Source organism: Cucurbita pepo, chromosome LG01, assembly GCF_002806865.2.
Source record: "Cucurbita pepo subsp. pepo cultivar mu-cu-16 chromosome LG01, ASM280686v2, whole genome shotgun sequence".
Classification (NCBI taxonomy): Eukaryota; Viridiplantae; Streptophyta; class Magnoliopsida; order Cucurbitales; family Cucurbitaceae; genus Cucurbita; species Cucurbita pepo.
Genome location: NC_036638.1, coordinates 2,501,270 through 2,521,133, shown reverse-complemented (window position 1 = coordinate 2,521,133; position 19,864 = coordinate 2,501,270). Strand labels below are relative to the sequence as shown.

Sequence of the window (19,864 nt, the reverse complement as noted above, 5' to 3'; positions counted from 1 at the left end):
TGTATGCATCCCTAACAACTTTATATTGATTTATAATTAGAGATAGCATCAACTAAAATTAAATTGACGGAAAATTATAGGATTTCTTATATAGATGTATTAATTGACTAAAATTTATATGCATTCTTGAACCTCGTAATTTCTATTTTTTTTTTAAATATTTTTTAAAAATGTTTAAATCGTCCGTGTGAATGGCCCAAACTTATGAGGCCCAGTAAGCAAAAGGCCGAACTTAAGAAGCCCATTAACAGAATTTCTACTTAAGGCCCATCAAATAAAACATTACAAAAACATGTTGAAATGTCTCGTGATGGTCGATGAGGATAGTTTTCACTCTTAAAAGCGAAAAATGAGTGCTAGCAAGAAATGGGTGCTCTGATTATGTCGCAGGAGAATGACAGGAATATCAGCTACCGAATCTAAATTATGAATCTTAATCCAAATCTTAGACATAGCCAGATATTCGAATATTCGCATATTGTTAAATGAAAAAAAATATATGTATATAAAAAATAAACTTTTAAAGTAGAATTAGGTAAATTAATAAATAAAATACTAATTATCATTTCAATAATTTCAATAACAATAATCTAACAAACATTAGACAAACTCCAATAATTCATAAACAGAGTGCCATTTGCTTACGGATAACAATTAATATTTCTTCCAAGGAAACTCTTTTAGTTTCATTTTCGGACACGAAATATATTGTTTTTAATAACCTTTTTGTTTTCTTTTCTATGGCCATATCTTTTTAGACTAAATAAAATCCAAACCAACATTTAAAAACTCAAAAAATTATTGAAATGCTTATTTTCATTCAATTTAACTAAAAAATTAAATATTTCTTTAATATATATGATAACTGTTATAAACAAAGTAGGAGAAACTTATCATAATTTTTAAAATTTAAAAAAAAAATCAAATAATTATCAAACGCACTATAAATNAAAAAAAAAAAAAAAAAAAAAAAAAAAAAAAAAAAAAAAAAAAAAAAAAAAAACTTATATACCTGTCTTGCCGTTGTCCTTGTATAAAAAAAAACGGAAAATTTACCGGCATTAAATATATATATATATATATATATATATAATTTTAGTGTGTTAAGAAGTTCAAGATTATTAGTTGGCACTACCACTCAACAAGGAAACATTTTATTTAAGGAATTATTTTTAAAAAAATTTTAAATAAGGAAGTATTTTTCAATTTTTTTAAAAAATACTACAATGAATAAATTTCTTTATTAAAAAAAAAGTGCAGGTAAGGCGTGACAGAGAGTGGAGTAAATACCTGTAAGCCTCTGCGCGCCATATTGAGTCCATTACATCGCAGCCTCAGCCTCCTCTGTTTACAGGAACTCGCCTTCCATCGCTCGCCTCCACCTCATGGCTCCTCCTGGTTTCTCCCGGAGATTACTTCTGGCGGCGACTCTGTTTCCCATTATCTTCCTCTTCCACTCTTCTTCAGCTCGCAAGGTTCGAACACCCATTTCGTTTCTTTTCCTTTTTTCCAGACTCTGGGATTTTCAGCTGCATTTGTTTGGGCTTCTCTGTTTTTGCAGGAGGGTGGGACGTGTCTTTTTAATGGTAACTGCGACGCCGGCTTGCATTGCCAGACTTGCATTGCCAACGGCAATATCCGGCCGCGTTGCACTCGAATCCAGCCGATCAGTCCAATTTCAAAGGTCTGTGTTGAAAATGAAAAGCTCTGATAACACGTTCTAATACTATGTTTTAAGGACTTTTATCCAACTTATGTTTCTCATTCTTAACACGATATCAGAGCTTATCACAGCTTTTCATTCTTAACCGGATGTAGCTATAATGATTCGGGTTATTTTTGAACTTTTGGAGCAGGTGAATGATCTTCCATTTAATAAATACACATGGTTGACGACCCACAATTCATTCGCCATATTAGGGGCGAAGTCTGAAACTGGGACTCCGATTCTTGCTCCTACCAATCAACAGGGCTCCATTACTAGCCAGCTCAATGTACGTTACTGCCTTTCCGTTTCTGCTTATTGATTATTCATAACTTCTAAGCCTCTGTACTACGAAACCTTTTCATTTTGCAGAATGGAGTCAGAGGATTTATGCTTGACACGTATGACTTTCGAAACGATATATGGTTATGTCACTCATTCGAAGGCCAATGCCACGACTTTACAGCTTTCGTAAGTGTCCAATTTGTAGACTGCCATTCTGTGTTCTGAATATTGCCTCAATATGCCATTCTTTCTCCTTGTTTATGATATCTTGAACAAGTTCGTGCAAAACTTTGAATGCCCAGCAACCAGCCATTGAGGTTCTGAAAGAGTTCCAAGCATTTCTTGGAGCAAACCCTTCTGAAATCGTCACCATTATCATCGAAGACTATGTCACGGCACCAAACGGACTAACTAATGTGTTTGCTGCTGCTGGTCTGAAACAATTCTGGTTCCCAGTATCAAGTATGCCTAAGAATGGTGGAGATTGGCCCACTGTTAGTGACATGATCCAGAAAAACCAACGCTTGCTTGTTTTTACTTCCAAAGCAGCAAAAGAAGCCTCTGACGGAATTGCATACGTATGGAATTACATGGTAGAGAACCAATGTAAGGTCATTTCTTAATTCACCAAACCGAATAAAGCTTCCTGAATCCAAAATCCAATAGCTTTTCTTATAGATTCAATCCTTCTACAGATGGCGATGAAGGAATGAAAGCAGGTTCGTGCCCAAACCGAGGAGAATCAACACCGATGAACACAATTTCAAGGTCACTCGTAATCGTAAATTTCTTCAGAAGTGCTTCAAATTTCCCTGCAGCTTGCAGGGACAACTCAGCACCATTACTCAACATGGTGAACACTTGCTATAATGCAGCAGGAAAAAGATGGCCTAACTTCATTGCTGTTGACTTCTACAAGGTAATCAAGCACAAAACTAAGCCAACAAAATCAGTTGCTTCAAATTCCTTTGAAACTTATCAATGATATAGACTAAACATAGTTCAATTTGGAATGTATATCTCAGAGAAGTGACGGGGGAGGAGCTCCAGAAGCCGTTGATGTATCGAACGGTCAGTCTATTTGTGGATGTCCAACCATTTCCAATTGCAAGGTTAGCCATTACTACTGAAAATCAGTATAGGAACTCATTCTTGCCATCGTAAGAGTATCTCTTTGACACAATCTATGAGCACATGCTGAAAGTGACTCTCTCTTTACTTCAACATCTACCCAATTCTTGCATATCCTATAAGAACAAAAGCCAAGATTCTGACAGATTAGATTGAATCTAAAATGGAAACAATGGCAATTATGACTAAAAAATGGTCTACATAACCAGAATGGGTGAGAAGAATTTATTTCTTTAACACAGAAGCTGTCTAAAATTTTGATGAACGAACGATGCAGGGAAATATGACATTTGGGGCTTGTGAGTAACCTGAGGCGATTGGTGCAGCCATAGAAATGGAAACAGTTGTGGTGAATCAAATTGCAGATGAGCTCAATTGTTTGGTTTGATAGGCGCACTACTTGCAGCATAAGCAGTCATTCTCCTCTCACTCGGGAATTTCATGAGTAGCATCTCTATTTAAAGTCAGTATTGTATTTGATTGTGTTTTAAAGTGTGTAAATCCCAACTCCTTATACTAGGGCTGTATGGAATCTCAGCGAACGAGAGAATTCCATTCATAACCTAATTTAAGGGATCTTTCAATCACTTTTTCATTTCCATCAAGAACAGTTTATGAAACTTATAGAATCCCGAATTTAGAGTATCCTACTTTCATGCAATTTACAGGAATGAACAAGAAATCAATATTTCAGTACTATTTCTTGTAATGATCTTAAATATCATATTAACAATCCATTCAGGTTGTTTTCAAACTTATCTCAGAGGATTTGAACCTATCGAAAAGGAAAGCTGGCCATGATCGAGCCGAGGCATACCAGGAACATTTATAACTATCTTACCTTGCAGGATTTCGGCAATTCATAGCGGTTCGAACCTGCCGACTGGTTCTCCATCTCTTCCTCCTCCTTGCAATGACCTACATTGTCGCCGGAAACTACACCGTTCTGAAGATCTGGAACGCCAGGAGCTACTCCCTCGCCCAAATTTCGAACGCCGGCAAACATTCCCCGCGTCCACAACAACCTCTCGATTCCTTGCGCAGATCTAGAGCGACGATAGCATCTCCTTCCTCCAACAAATAATTCTTTTTCCCCTTCAATTTTCGAAATTACCACGTAAGATAATCATGACATAAATTTATTATTATTATTATTATTATTATTTTGCGTATAAATTAATTTTAAATTACAATCTCTATAAATTAATTTTTTTCTTTTATTTGGTATTTACTAGTTATGTAACAATGCTTCTCGTAAAGTATTACGCTATACCGAGCCCTTTTAAATGATCTCTTATGGCATTCCCAGCCTATTAAATTGGTTTCGTGGCTCGTTTTCTTGTCATCTAAAAGTCAGTTGATAGGGCAGCCCTTATCTAATGAAGGTATGCACGACTTTTTCGGACTAGATAGAGATTGTCTTATTTGGGCTTTCCCTCTCGAGCTTTCCCTTTCGGACTTCCCCTCAAGACTTTAAAACGCGTCTGCTCGGGAAAAGTTTCCACACCTTTATAAATGGTGGTTTGTTCTCCTCCCTAACCAATGTGGGACATCACAGAAACCGACCCTATTGTGCAAACCTACACTTCACATGTTTATTCAACAATCAAAAATGCATGAAAGCAACAAATAATTCAGCACCCATCCGAGCAATAAATTGGTCAATGGACAACCAAATCAAGCAAAATCGTGATCTCTTCATTATTGTTATTATTATTATTACGAATGAATCAAATTTCAAATAAATATTTATTTAGAATCTCGACATTAGAACAATTTACTCCGTAGCCTTATCAATGCTCCCGTCATACGCCCTGTAAGTTCATATACCATCTGAACAGAAAACAAACGTTGTATCATACTAGTAATGATACTTGTTTGTGTCAATCTTGTAAAACGAAACGTCTTGCAGCCCTCCAACAATGAAAGTTTATCCTTATAAATAACATTTCCGATCATTAATAATGATGTCTAGCGTGTCATTCCTATATGATCAAGCAGTATCAAAAATTAGCTAACGACACTCTAGTAGAGCTAAACATCCCAGCTAAAACTGAACCAACTATGATGTTAATATGGGTTAATCCTACGAGACAACAAGCTCGAGCAAAACTAAGTCTAATGCCACATAGGAAAAGACAAATGCCACGAGAATAAAGTTTTCATTTGAATATATGACGTTAAACGTAAAAGCGGTGCTTTAATATTTCTAAGTTATGTTCAGAGTGGTACGTTTCAAAAATACAAAACGTAAAAGTTATAGTTTTTACTCATATTTAAAGTTCACGATAGAGAATAACTGAGTATTTTTACTGCTTACCGAAATAGAAATAAAAACGTCACGGTATTTTACGACACGTCAATTATTTACTACAAAATCGATACGAGGGAGTGGTAGGTGAAAGTAGAAATATAATAAATAAAAATAAATAAATAAATAAACCAATTAATTTGTGTTTAGCCCACCATTGTTGACTTAATTTTTAATTAGTGCACAGCTCAAGAAACCTAAAAATGTAATTTTATTCCCTCATAGTAATTAATTTTTATATTTTTATCTTATTTTACGTTACTAGCTTCAAAAGTGACTTAGGGAGGAATTATTTAAAAGACTATTTTAACCTTGTATTAAAATTTAAATTTACAAAGCAACCACTAATAATTATGAATTTTAAATTTGTAATAAAATATATTTAAAACACATTTTGTCATATGTTTTAATAAATATTCATAAAATAATTAATTAATTTATAATATTAATTTATGAAATATTGAATTAATGGATGAGGTGTCACCACCAAACTTTGGCGATGACAAAGATCGTCAAATCAAGTCAAACTATAATAATTTCTATAATAATTTAAAACTGTGTTTTTTTGAATTATTTAATATATTTTTAATTGTAAGGAATTGACGCCGACGTGTCGTCTTTCCGCCGCAGGGCCCCACCAAACTCTTTTATGAGAAAAATCTAATCACCTTTTTTTAAAATAAATAATTATTTATTTATTTATTTATTTATATTTAAATGTGTGCATGCCATCAATAATTTTGCAATGCGAAAGCCACTTTTTTCCATTTTTATTTTTTTTTATAAATAATAATAATATGAATGGGAAAAAGTCGACGTGGACAACCCAAACTGCCAATAGAAAAATTCCAGCTGTTTTCTTGTAGATATTTGGACTTTAGCAAGGGACCACATGTACACGTGGTGCACATACGCTGTCCCACGTGGAAAGACAATTTCAATTATTGAAGTTTGAATAAACAATTTTTTTTTTCTTTTTTATGTGTTTTAAAAAATAATTCCTTCAATTTTAAAAAATTTAATGTGTTCCTAATTTTTTTTTCAATTATCTTAATTTAAATTATAATTTACAGATATTTGTCAATAATAATTATTTATAACGTCGATAATAAAATTATTAGTGAAAGTATGAATCACGGAGTCGAATGAGAATTTCTTCCTTTACGATCGCTTTTAAAAAATAAAACTTTTAAAGTTTAATTATTCAAGAAAATATCTTTTTTGGACAATGGAAAGCAAACTAGATATCCAATTATAAAAGTCATTAATATAATTAATAAATTATATATAAACAATTTCATATATATTAATATAATTAATATGACGTTTTCATGTCTAGGATTTGAATTGCACTTAATGGTCTAAGCATTTCTCAACATCTCTTACGACATTGTCATGCTACCTACTTTTTGCTCTCAAGAGTGAAAATTCCAACACGGGTCATTCCAACGTGTCTTGACCTCACTCACATGCTTCTTGAGAAAATCTCGAAATATAGAATTGTTCGAAGAAAAACCCGCTTAATTTTGAAGTTGATACGATTGAGCCACCCACCAAAAAGAAGCTACGCCTTGTTGTTGGTATAAATAGCAACTTTCAATTTTTTTAAGTCTGTCTGAGTAATCATATTTTTAAAGACGGGTCTCGGTTCATTGATGTTTTTAAAAATTTTATGGCGGTGACTTATTTAAAGCTTTTAGAAGCAAATAAATAAAACCGTTCAATGATTAAATTTGTAATTTAATATAATATATATAAATAAATAAATAAATAAAGTGGGATACATTTTTTATTCACTATATGGTCCATTTGAATTAAATTTATTTAATGTGCAAAAGTGGAAGCTTATTCAAAAGAGGTGCACTCACCACTCAAGAGATAAAGTTAACTACAAAATTGATTGTTTTAATTTTAAATTTCATATTAAAATAAATCAATAATATTTTTTTAATTAATAATAATAATAATAATAATGTAGTAGCCACCAATGGAATCTCAAAAAGAATTCATAAAAGATTATGTTAAAGATTAATATAATTATTATTATTTTTTTAATGTGAATGAGTTGTGTCCGCTTGTGCCATTCACATGAAACCAGTTTTTTAAGGTTGTAATTAAAATAACAAATATTTTAAGCTTTTCTTCTTATTAAAAATTTTTTTTAAAAAAAAATAAATTGTTTATGAGATTAGGGCTTTGTGGGGGCCATCATCTATTGATAAATAAGTTTAACCAAATTGAAAGTTTAAACCTTCTACATTAGAAAATCGTGCGATACGTAACGGGTCATAGCGAACAACATCTATTAGTAAAGCTAGACACTGGGTGGTATGCCAGCGAAGACGATGGCTCCAAAGAGGGGTGGATGATGAGTGTGAGATCGCTTATAAGGGTGTAGAAACCTCTCCCTAGAAGACGAGTTTTAAAACTTTAAGAGGAAGTCCAATAGAAAAAGTCTAAAGAGAGGACAATATCGGCTAGGGGTTGACTTGAGTTGTTACAGTGAGATCTCACTGAGAGGGAAACGAAACATTATGGTAAAATATTTGAGAGACATAAATGGGTGGAAGTGGGTTAAGAGGGAGATGATAAGTTAAATAAATGGAGGGAGGGGGAGAAATAAATGGGAGGAATAAAGTGGGGGCACACGTGTGAAGTGGGGAGGAACGAGAATTGGGGGAAGAGCAGGAGCACGTGCGGAAGTGGGGATTTTAGTGTAAGAGCTGTAGAACCAAATACTGCCGGGTTGACCGGAGACAACCGGGTCACGCTCAAGCGTGGCTCCTGCCGCCTCACGCTCTCTAACTAAATCCTCACGCCTTCTCCTTCTTATCACTTTCCTTTCAATTCTCCATTTTCCTCCCTTTTTCCTATTCCTTTCTTTATTCCCAAATAAATAAATAAATATATATATATTTTCATCGTTAATAGTTCGATTTTGATTGCTAATACTACGAAGATTTGTTTAGACTACAATCACACTGTGCACAAAAGTTTTACTCTTATGTCTCTTTATTATTCTCGACAATGCTTCACTCACAAGTAAACCCTAAAGTATATATTAATCGTGTAACTTACATTTTCTCTCATTTTTACAAATTACCCACTTAAAGAAATCAAAAACCCAGCCTAGCTAAGTCGATAATTTTACCTAGAAGAAGAATCGAAGACATAACTATTAGACTTCTAGTTTGAGAATTCAAACCTCTGATCTTGTAATCGATGGTATATGGTTGAGTTAAACTCTGTTCGACGCCTCTAATTCATAAATGGATGATTAAAAGGATCGAAAAGAAGGGGGTAAGTAGTGTTGGATAAGGAAGGTGGTTGATTATGTGGGAAGAGGGGCCCAAGAAATTGAAGTGGTAAGCAAGCATTGAATAATATTATTACCCACATGAGAAATAAATAAAGAAATAAAGAAAGAAATAAATAAAGAAATAAATAAAATGATGATAAATGATAGATAATAATGAAAATAAAAGATGGAAGAATTTAAAGGCGGTGTGAGACAAAGGTAGACCCCACACATTCTGTTCACTCTTTGACCTTTGACTGTCCTCTACTTTCACTCTAATAATAGCAAACACAATTCCCTTCACCTAAACAAAATCATGGTTTGCCCTACTTGCCTATAACTATATCTTTCCACAAAAGCCCCCTCATTTTTTCTTTATTTACCCTTTTCTCCCTCTCTTCTTCCTCTTTTGCTGAGCAAATATTGTCGGCTACGTATCATTGTCAGTCTCACAATTTTAAAATTATCTATCAGATAGAGTTTTAGTAGCACAACCAATGTAGGATCTCACGATCCACCCATTAGGTTTAGGGTCCTTGCTGGCACAACCAAGGTAGGATCTCGCAATCCAGCCATTAGGTCTAGGGTCCTTGCTGGCACACCGTCCGGTGTTTGGCTCTGATATCATTTGTAATAATTCAAACCTATTGTTTTAACCAATTACATATTGTTGTCAGCCTCACAGTTTTAAAAACTAAGGTAGGATCTCACAATTCACCCGTTAGGTTTATGATCCTTGCTGGTACACCATAGTGTTTGACTCTGGTACCATTTCTAATAATTCAAACCCATCACTTTCACCCATTACGTATTGTTGTCAGACTCACAGTTTTAAAACGCGTATACTAAAGAGAGATCTCAACACTTTTGTAGCATCTAGTAGGGAGAGATTTCCACACTTTTGTAGCATCTACTAGGGAGAGATTTCCACACTTTTCCCACTCCGAATGTTCCGTTCCCCTCTCCCACCGATGTAGAATCTCACATCTTTAGTAACAAATTTAATATTAGAGAAGCACTTCTTTGTAATCGATTTTTGTTTTTATTTTCATATATTCTAAGTTATTCGAAAAGATATAGAGCTAGTCAATCTACAACTCATAAAGAGAAACTAATGCTTATCACTTAAGCTTTAGTGATGTAGACAATATAAATGGTTGAAGCATCTCCACTCTTTCAAAAAGATCGAAGGTTTGAATTCCTTACTATTCATACGGTGATGTAATATTCTGAAAGAAAGATCATCAATTTATTAAGAAAAATATCATCCGTCAAAGATAACCCATTTATTCTCATCCCTCTAAAAGGTCTCCCGTTTGAATTCCTTACTTCATGTGATGTAATATTCTTTAAAAAAAAAAACAATCCGTCAAAGATAAGCATTTGATTTGGAATATAAATCCAACACGAACGAGAGGATTTTAATTACTACTAAAAAGAGAAAACACGATCGAAACAAACCCGCCAAGAAATAGTTGGATTAAAGGAGGCAAAAAAAAAACTTGTAAATTTTCCCAAAGATCAAGAAATATGGATTGAAGAACCTACAAAAGAAAAGGAGGTGAATGTTAGATGAACAAGACTCTCCAGTATGGTATGATGTTGTCCACTTTGAGCATAAGCTCTTATAGCTTTGCTTTGGGCTTATCCAAAAGAGCTCGTACCAATGGAGAGAGTGATCATTCCTAAATTAGTGGAATAGTAGAATGCATAATTAATGAGAAAGGAGAGAAGAGGAGGATTGATGTAAACAGGGAGAAGAATATGATCTTCCAAGGACAGGGAAATGGTGGAACCCACATCCAAACACTCCTACTTCTTTCACTTTTGACCAAAATTGCTAAAACACACCCACCAGTCTAATTAACTAAACCCAGAATTAACCATGGTTAGGTCAGAGGGGAAAAAAAAAAAAGGAAAAAGGAAAAAGAAAAAGAAATTCCTGCACCACACGTGTGGGGGGCGAAGTCAGATAAGGGGCAAGTCGCAGAAGGGGCAGAAGAACAGAGTACGCAGAAAGCAGTCTTTGTTTCTCTCTAAACTCTCTCTATCTTTTACCTGTTGGGTATGTCGCTCTGTTCCATTCAATTCTAGAGAGAAGAAGAACAAACACAGAGAGAAAAAAAGGAAAAAAGGGAGTGTAAAGGAAAAGCTAACACTGAAAATTTGCAGAGTGCGCAGATTTGTTAGTATTAGTATTTGTGGTTTCTGTGTTTGTTTGTGTACCGTCGTCCCCCACCTGTTTGTTTGTTTTTGACGAATTTTCTCTTTGAATTAAAGAATCGAAGCAGAGAGATTAGGAAAACATGCCTGGAAGTGTTGTTGTTGAGCCCTTGGATTTGAGCGTGCAGATTCCTTACCATTTCAGGTGCCCGATTTCTCTCGAGCTCATGCGCGATCCGGTTACGGTTAGCACTGGCCAGACCTACGACCGTTCTAGTATTGAGTCATGGGTGGCTACCGGCAACACTACGTGTCCGGTCACTAGGGCTCCGCTTACGGAGTTTACGCTCATCCCGAACCATACGTTGCGACGCCTCATCCAGGAGTGGTGTGTTGCGAATCGGTCTTATGGTGTTGAGAGGATTCCGACACCGAAGCAACCGGCGGATCCGTCTTTGGTTCGGTCTCTGCTTGGCCAAGCTTCGTCGAAATCGAGTGGTTCGAGTTCGAGAATCTCGGCTGTGCGGCGGTTGAAAGGACTTGCTCGTGACTCGGAGAAGAATCGGTTGTTGATTTCTTCTCTGAATGCTCGTGAAATTCTTATTGATGTTGTGTTTTCGAATTCGGATTCGGATTCGGTTTCTCCTGATTTGAGCCGCGAATCGCTCGCGTTGCTTGTGATGTTGCCGCTCACGGAATCTGAGTGCGTTCTCGTTGCGTCTGATCCGCAACGGATTGGTTACCTGTCACATCTTCTTTTTGATTCTTCGATTGAAGTCCGAATCAATGCCGCTGCGTTGATTGAAATCGTGATTGCAGGAACTCGAGCGTCCGAGCTTCGAGGACAAATTTGCGCTATCGACGAATTATTCGAAGGCGTGGTCGAAATTCTCAGAGATCCAACGGCGTATCCGCGAGCGGTAAAGGTCGGAGTTAAGGCCTTATTCGCTCTCTGTTTAGTGAAACAAACCAGGCACAAGGCGGTTTCCGCCGGCGCCGCCGAGATTCTCATCGACCGATTCCCCGATTTGGAGAAGTACGACGCAGAGAGAGCCCTAGCAACGATCGAACTCATTTGCAGAATTCCAACTGGTTACGACGCGTTTGCCGCTCACGCGCTCACAGTTCCGCTTTTGGTGAAAGTCATTCTGAAGATCTCAGACAGAGCGACGGAATCAGCAGTCGGAGCTCTGGTATCGCTGTGCTCGGCGTCGGAGGAGAACCGACGGGAGGCGGTGGCGGCAGGGATTTTTACACAGTTGTTGCTGTTGGTGCAAAGCGATTGTACGGATCGAGTTAAACGGAAATCCCAAGTTCTGCTGAAGCTTCTTCGAGATTCATGGCCGCAGGATTCCGTCGGAAACTCGGACGACTATGGTTGCAGTGAAATTGTGATACCGTTTTATTAATTCCGATCTCTCACGTCCGTTCATTCATCCGGGAAGAACAAAGAAGAACAAAGAAAGTTTCAGTAGTTTTCTGTATGTAATTTTTGTACGTAAATTTTTTTTTCTTCAATAGCTTTCATCCAAAAAAAAAAAAAAAGAAAAAAAAAAAAGAAATTGTTCGAGTCTATTTGGTTACGTTTTTATTTGAATATTTTTGACATTTGTAACCTTATTTCCTTTTAATGATTTTTTAACACCATTAATTTCCAACGAATCTCTAATCTTTTTTAGTAATTTAGACATTCTTTTAATAATGTTAAAAAAAAAAATGTAGAACAAATATCATTTTCTCAAATTTTGGTACCACAAATGTCATAATTACCCTTAAGATAAAAATTACAAATTAGCCCACGACAAATCTAAATTACAATCTGAGCTTGTTGTCTAGGAACTACGCGTTCTATGAAAGGAGTTTCAGTATTTGCCCATACTCTGATCCCCCGACCATCGCTCTTAGCCCACGACAAATCTAAATTACAATCCAAGCGTGTTGTCTCATACTCTATTCCCCCGACCATCGTTCTCTTTAGGTCAATGTCGTCGATTAGTATAGTTTTACTGCAACCTTAACTATGGATTACAACTTTGTCCGACATAATTATAATATTTTTTTTCTTAAATAATTGGTCAAAGAAAATAATTGTGAAGAAAGAGGGAGAATTATTGAAATAAGTGGAGTTTGAGGGTCCAAATCATAATTTCTTGTTTTTTTGGGGTCCTTTGGAGAGGATTGAACAATTTTATTTTTATTTTGGATTTTAATTTTGGGATTTGTGAAGGAAGCTTTTATGGGTCACATTGTAACACTAACATCAACATCTTATTATTATTAATATGATTATCAGAACCACATAATTAACAATATATTCTTTTTCTTTGTTTTCCTAAGTATATTCCCCAATAAAAGATTGACCAAGATTTCCATGCCTCCACTCATCAATAATGCCCTACTTCTTTATTATGAACGCTTAAGCTCACCACTAGTAGATATTGTCTTCTTTGGGCTTTCCCTTTCGGGTTTTCCCTCGAGGTTTCCACATCCTTATAAAGAATATTTCGCTCTCCTCTTCAATTGATATGGAATCTCACAATCCACCACTCTTCGGGGCCTAGCGTCTTCGCTAGCACTTGTTCAGGAAGGATTCTAAGTTAAGAAGAATATTTGTGAAGCAATTATGAAATGGGTTGAAACTTAGATTGATTTCTGGAAATGTATTGAGAGACAAGAAATGACATCCAAAGCTGATAAGAAACTGCTAATAATAATGCAAAGGAAGATTCAAAAGTGAATGTCATTGTCAAAGAAGGGGTTTGACTCAAAGCAGCCAGAGGAGGTGAACCCCACATGTATTAGAAAGGCCTGCAGATAAGTTATGGGATGCAATGGATGTGGGGCTGTCCTAAAGTTGTAAGGTACAAAGTGGGAATAGTTTTGTGGCTTTCAGAATATGGAAGATAATGGTCACATGTTGGGTGGAATAGAAGAAACCATTGGGAATCACATGGCTTTGGTTCTTATTTTGGCCTTCACATGACCCTAAGTAATGGAACAAAATAAACAAATGCTTTTAACTTTACTTTCTTCCTATTCTTTTGTATAGTCTCACTTGAAGTTTTGTAATTGGAGTTGGAATTGGAATTGGAACCACATCATTTGGGACCCCCATGAAGTGATGTGTTGGTGTAGGAATCTTTTAAGTTTTGTTGAATTGCTTCATAAAGCTTTGGTTTAGGATAGAATCCTCCATTTCGGTTCCGGTTCTATTTTGATGGGTGATTTCGTCTTCTAACGACCTATGATTTGAATCAAAGATGAGTTTTCCATCAACGTATCACTACCTACCTGTCAATTTAGAATTCCAACCTAATTGACAACCGAAAATGATGGTGTAACAGCCTAAGCCCACCGCTAACAGATATTGTCCTATTTGGACTTTCCCTCAAGATTTTAAACGTGTCAGCTAGGGAGAGGTTTTCGCACCCTTATAAAGAATGTTTCGTTTCCCTCTCCAACCGATGTGGGATCTTACAGAAGGGTGTGCTCTAGAGATGTCCATTTAACTCATGGAGCCAAGGATGGGGATTGAAATAGGAGGTGGGAACGGAGAAAGGAAAGCTACTTTATGAAGGTGTAACAGCCTAAGCCCACTGTTAGCAGATATTGTCCTATTTGAGTTTTCTCTTCCAGGCTTTTCCTCAAGGTTTTAAAACGTGTCCGCTCAGGAGAGGTTTTCACACCCTTATAAAGAATGCTTTGTTCCCCTTTCCAACCGATGTGAGATCTCATAGGAAGGCATGCTCTAGAGATGTCCATTTAACCTATAGGGCGGGAGATGGAGATTGAAATAGGAGGTGGGACAGAGACTGGAAAGCTATTTTATGGCTTCATCATATATCTAAACCTCTCCTGACAGTATCAGAACTGTAATACCAAGAAACTTGTAAAGGAAGAAGAAATGACAAGCAAACATAAAGCTAGAACAAATACTAATGACGTGAGGAGGGATAGTGACCAAAAGTTTCTTCAAGCACGAAGAGGTATTGAATAATATAACACAAATCATCTAAACAAAGTGTAGCAGAGAACACAAATTATACAGCTACTGAATAAATATGGCGAAGGGAGTTGAGTTCTTACTGCTGTTGTAGCCAATCTTCAAGCCTTCTTAGTTGAAATCTTTCAGTCTTTTCTTCAGAATGTCCATCGACTTCTTTCGAGAGCTTTGTTTCGTATTTCTGTTCGAAAGGCTCCCAAAGATCCCATCAGGAGAATCTTTAAATTTCTCACATATAATACCCACCTTCTTATAATCCAACATGTTATATTTCTCCTCTCTTATTTCAGGATTCATGAAGTTTTCAGGTTGACTGCTCAGCAAAAGGTTAATAAGTTGCCTGGCTTCCACCAAGCCTTTTCGAAAGCTACCTCCTTCATACATTTCACTCAATCCGCTGCTATGGAACTTCTCATCTGCAAAAGTTTCCAGCACCTTTAGATCGTTGTCGATGGCCATGACTGCGTTAGCATTGAACCTTTTGACGCTATCACTAAGAAAAGCTGCGAAGATAGAGTTCGATATGTGTTCGAACGCCCCACTTCCAACCTTATATAAGGCTTCTAAAGGTAAAATCTGCTGTACGGTGGATAATATAGTGTCGAGATAGATAAGCACTTCATTTGTATAGTCATTTGCATTTGCAGAAACCTCCTCAGAAGTCCAACTAATATTCTCTGTTAGAGCCATAAACTCATCTAATTTGGTATTAACCAAATTCAACAATGCAAGATTAGCTGCATCTCTTGAAGTTTTGAGAACAATATTAGAATTAAGATTAGCTTGTGGCCTTTCAAGAAGAGGCACCCCGGATAGTTGAGCTGCATAGCTAAGGAAAAAGTCGCAGGCTCGTTCAAGAACAGTTATATTTGCAGCAATTTGCATTGGTTGAGAAACAGCAACAGAGCTGCTATGAATAGTATTGAGTATTGCTTCATTTAAAACATCTGTTAGGAGCCTATCCAAGTACTTCTTCACAGCATCGAACGGACTTGAATGCACGCTGTACGACAAATAATCAACAGACCCTTTAATGAAGGACCTCACAATGCGGCAGACATCAGGAACCGTAGACGAAAATGGTGCTATATATGGAAATGCAGGCATTATATCCGACGACTGGAGATTAAAGGAGAGAACGTTGGTTTCGTAATCACTATCTTTTTTCATAACCATCTGCTTACCAGAGTCATTAGCAAGAGCATCCACAATCTGCTGCCGACACTCTTCCAAAAGAAGCTCGTGGTATTTGTCCCGGCTTTTATTGAAAGCCTCAAGTACCGCGCCAATTTCGTACCCATATTGTCTAAGAGCAGATGCCAAAAGAGTGACATAATCCTTCACCAGAAGAAGGTGGGTTGCAGAGTCCATGAGGGAAAACTGTTCTTCCAGCACTGATGTCAACTTGCTAACAACAGTTTCTAACATTGCATCGAACTGTTCAGCTGATAATAGCCCTCTAGCAGTTCTCATGACGCGATCCTCAACAATAAAATAACCTGCAATTTGAGCTAAAAATGTCTGATAGGATTCTATAAAAGGCTGACTAGAGGAGATCTGCAAGTCTGAATTAAGCTGCAGCATTCGGTTCCTATAGTAATATTCACGAAACTGCTCTAGGGTGCCAAGGCTTGCATGAATGTGATATGCCCGATAAACGGGTGTCAGGTCAAACTTTAGAGCCGAGTCCTCATCAATATCTTCAACATCTAAAGTATACGCAAAATCTCCCAAACCTGAAATGCTCTGTTCCTCAACTTGCCTCTGACGCTCTAACATTGCCTCGTCTTTTTGACGAGAAGTTGCTGCATGACCGATAGCTGTCTGCCCAATAACCTTGGCAGAACTTCTTATGTGAACAAGCCATTCATTAAATTCATCAGAAACTTTCTTCGCAATGTGAGATTTAATCACAGGAATTCTTGTCTCAATGACCATTCTTAGTGACTTGACCGAAATCTTCTGCAAATAATTCTTCTCAATCAGATTGATAGTTTTCAATGCAGGGTAGAACTGGTCTTTGGAGATATGAACATTGCACTTGGCACAAAGATCCAACACTTGAACACAATTATCAGACATGTTAATGGCTTTAGCCACATTCTTTTTAATAGAATAAGATCCAAGAAGTTCCTCGAGTCTGACCAAGAGAGCGCTCCCTACCTCTTGCAATTTAGAATTATCACTAGATAGTTCACCCTTCAACTCTTCTGCATCGACCAATACGCCACGAAGTTCATCGACTGCACAAATAAATTCTTCATAGTGCGTCTTGCACAATTCCTCAATTTCAACTTCTTTCTTCTTCACAATGATCTTCAGCTGATGAAGGAGAGTTTCTGGCCACCTCATTTCAAATGCATGTCTCACAATTGGAGCAAGATCTTCGCCATTCCCAATCAATGAAGCAAGGTCTTCTGCAGTTTCCCCGTTCTCTGCAGCGTTTCTCCTTTTTGGCTTTACCTCCATTATTAAGATCAACTCTGCAAAAACATAAACAAGATTAATATAATATCTATACATTGCAAAAGTTAAGACTTGGTTTACTAAGCAATAAATGGCACAATGAAGATCAAGTATTCGCACTCAATCAATATTCATTTCAGAAACAAGCACTAACATTCTTAGTATTCAACCTACTCCAACTCACTAGAGGAATATGGAGAAAACATCTTTCGTAGTTCATAGGACGAATCCTATACGAGTATTCCAATAACATTTTCTACATTCGTATACTAGAAAAAGGTTTACGTACCCCATAGCAATAGTGTGGTTAGTCAGTGGTTGCACGCATGGGAGTCTTTTTCTACAATATAACAACAGTTTTCTTCTTTTCACCTCGAGGACAAGGGGAAACTGTGGGTGTTGGCAATATTTTCAAAGCAAAAGGTGTACTTCAAATGATGAACTCTTAAGGTAAGGAGGCCTTAAAATGGGAACCATAAGAAAAACTCTAAGACCGAGAAGGATCATTCTGGATCTCAGTAGAAAAATAAGCAAATGAAAGCAGAGGGGTCAGCCCTCAATTACTAAAAAAATGAAAATGAAGGAGAGTCGAGCTTGAAGATGACTAGTTGTGTAACGTCCCAAGCCCACCACTAGCAAATATTGTCCTCTTTGGGCTTTCTCTAGGCTTCCCCTCAGGATTTTAAAACGCGTCTACTAGGGAGAGGTTTTCACACCCTTATAAGGAATATTTCGTTCTCCTCTCCAACCAACGTGGGATCTCACAAGTTGTTTGATGGGATGGAAATGGAATAAAGTGTCAGGTTTAGAGAATGAAGGAATTTAAACTATGAAAAGTAAATGAAAAAACGTGAAGGAGATGAACTGGTTGCCTTGCTTAATGAGGCACCGCCATTGAAGTTATTGGCAACCATCGGGCAAGCCTTCATTGAAGGATCATGGGATAGCAAAAAATGGGGCAATCCAGGCAAGAGGTGTCTCGCCCTCACCAAAGGCACACACCTCAGTGCGCCCAAAGAATGGGACAATCCATGATGAGCATATGCTTAACCACTGTAGCCTGACCTTTTGGTCCAGAAATTTAACATAACATGATATCAAAACAAGAAACCGAATTCTCCAGGAGACAAACACGGAGACAATAAACAAAAACCTTAGCAAAAACTCTTACTGCTACAATTGAGAGGACGATCAACTGGAGAAAGAATTTCCAACTGAAAATTGGGAAATGGGAAAAATCCCAGCAGAGGACACCAATTGGCGAAAGTTCCCTCCAATAACCTAATAGTTATCCATATCAACACAAAACATTTGATATCCATCTCGAAAACCAGTCCAAATCACCTATAGAACTCAAACACACACGAACAAAGACAATTTCGTTTCATAACAATGATATCAGAATCAGCCATTAAACAGACCTTCAGCGGAGGGTTCGATCACGCATGGAGAGATGAGTATCACACACGAACCGCTAATATGAACTCCGGCGAGATCAACAGCGTCCGGAAACGAGAAAGGGAGACCAAGAAAGGCGATAACCACTAGGTCACCTTCCACTGAAAGAGAGGAATTCCAGATTGAGAGAGGGAATCCCAGTAGGCTGAAACGAGCTCTAATTCGGGAGGGATGGAGCTTTTCCCTTCAATTAATGGAGACTGAAGTGAGGCCTCGAAGAAAGAGGGTTTATGAAGAAATGCAGTGGGGACTGGAAGGGTTCAGCTTCATGAGTGTCAGAGCAGCCAGCTTGAAGATGAACATGGGGCGGCAAGTGTTTTACTAGTAAAAAGGTTCGTAAATTTATCATCTTTTAAGGCTATATATGTAATTTCCTCCAAATATATATATATATATCCTTACATAATATATATATCATCATCAAAAAAAATTTACGAGCTAAATTTAACGGGATGTTCCGGAAGGAGCCAATTTCACGTGGTTAGCTCTAACAATCTGTCGAGACTGGCCCTAAGGATGGTCCTCACGAAGAGGTCGAGGTCGAGGTCGACCTATAAGGAGACTTGTGTCGTGGGCACTCCTGGCTCGTATGATATACAAACTCTTCGATCACGAAGATAACATTCGTTCTTCATTCCAAAAAATTGCATATACTCAAAATTCTCCTAATTAGCTTAAACATTGGAGTCGGGAAGCATCATAACAGTGCGTAGGTTTCTCTTATTTTACTGATCATGTTCTTTCTCCCGAACAAAACAAGTCAAAAGCTTATCACAAAAAGACAATGACGGGTCCAACTTGCATTATAATTTTCAAGACGAGGTTTTAAGAAAATCTTAACCCGACCAACCTAAATTATATGGATTAGGACGGTGTCGGTTTAATTAAAAATATAATTTAAATTAATATTCAAGAACATATTAAACATAAAATTAAAAATTATATAAGGACGGCTAAATTTGTGATTAATTTTAAAATTTTATAATAATTAAAAAAATTTAAGAAATTAAGAGTATTATTGTACGACTCGATGTGGCGAAGAAT

The 19,864-nt window shown here is 36.9% G+C and overlaps 3 protein-coding genes across 4 annotated transcripts; 2 read left to right on the top strand and 1 right to left on the bottom strand.

Annotated features, from left to right (window-relative positions):
* Nucleotides 1-1,367: 1,367 nt before the first annotated feature.
* On the top strand, nucleotides 1,368-3,943 carry LOC111781612 (PI-PLC X domain-containing protein At5g67130-like). 2 transcript variants are annotated; one of them, XM_023662304.1, is made up of 6 exons: nucleotides 1,368-1,475; nucleotides 1,562-1,684; nucleotides 1,857-1,994; nucleotides 2,078-2,176; nucleotides 2,293-2,596; nucleotides 2,686-3,007. In XM_023662304.1, the coding sequence occupies exons 1-6, from the start codon at nucleotides 1,386-1,388 to the stop codon at nucleotides 2,973-2,975; spliced, it is 1,044 nt and encodes a 347-aa protein (XP_023518072.1). In that variant the 5' UTR covers nucleotides 1,368-1,385; the 3' UTR covers nucleotides 2,976-3,007. The 2 variants fall into 2 exon arrangements, with proteins under 2 accessions (XP_023518072.1, XP_023518078.1); XM_023662310.1 differs by adding exons at nucleotides 3,016-3,102; nucleotides 3,399-3,943 and having other exon boundaries at nucleotides 1,382-1,994; nucleotides 2,686-2,909.
* A 5,785-nt stretch (nucleotides 3,944-9,728) lies between these two features.
* LOC111806758 (U-box domain-containing protein 26-like) lies at nucleotides 9,729-12,438 on the top strand. The gene has a single exon (XM_023692202.1). The coding sequence runs from the start codon at nucleotides 11,037-11,039 to the stop codon at nucleotides 12,300-12,302; it is 1,266 nt and encodes a 421-aa protein (XP_023547970.1). The 5' UTR covers nucleotides 9,729-11,036; the 3' UTR covers nucleotides 12,303-12,438.
* Nucleotides 12,439-14,847: 2,409 nt separating this feature from the next.
* LOC111797282 (exocyst complex component SEC15A-like) lies at nucleotides 14,848-19,134 on the bottom strand. The gene is made up of 2 exons (XM_023680251.1): nucleotides 18,784-19,134; nucleotides 14,848-17,379 (listed from the first exon to the last, which is right to left on the bottom strand). The coding sequence occupies exon 2, from the start codon at nucleotides 17,363-17,365 to the stop codon at nucleotides 15,008-15,010; it is 2,358 nt and encodes a 785-aa protein (XP_023536019.1). The 5' UTR covers nucleotides 17,366-17,379; nucleotides 18,784-19,134; the 3' UTR covers nucleotides 14,848-15,007.
* Between the last annotated feature and the right edge of the window lie 730 nt (nucleotides 19,135-19,864).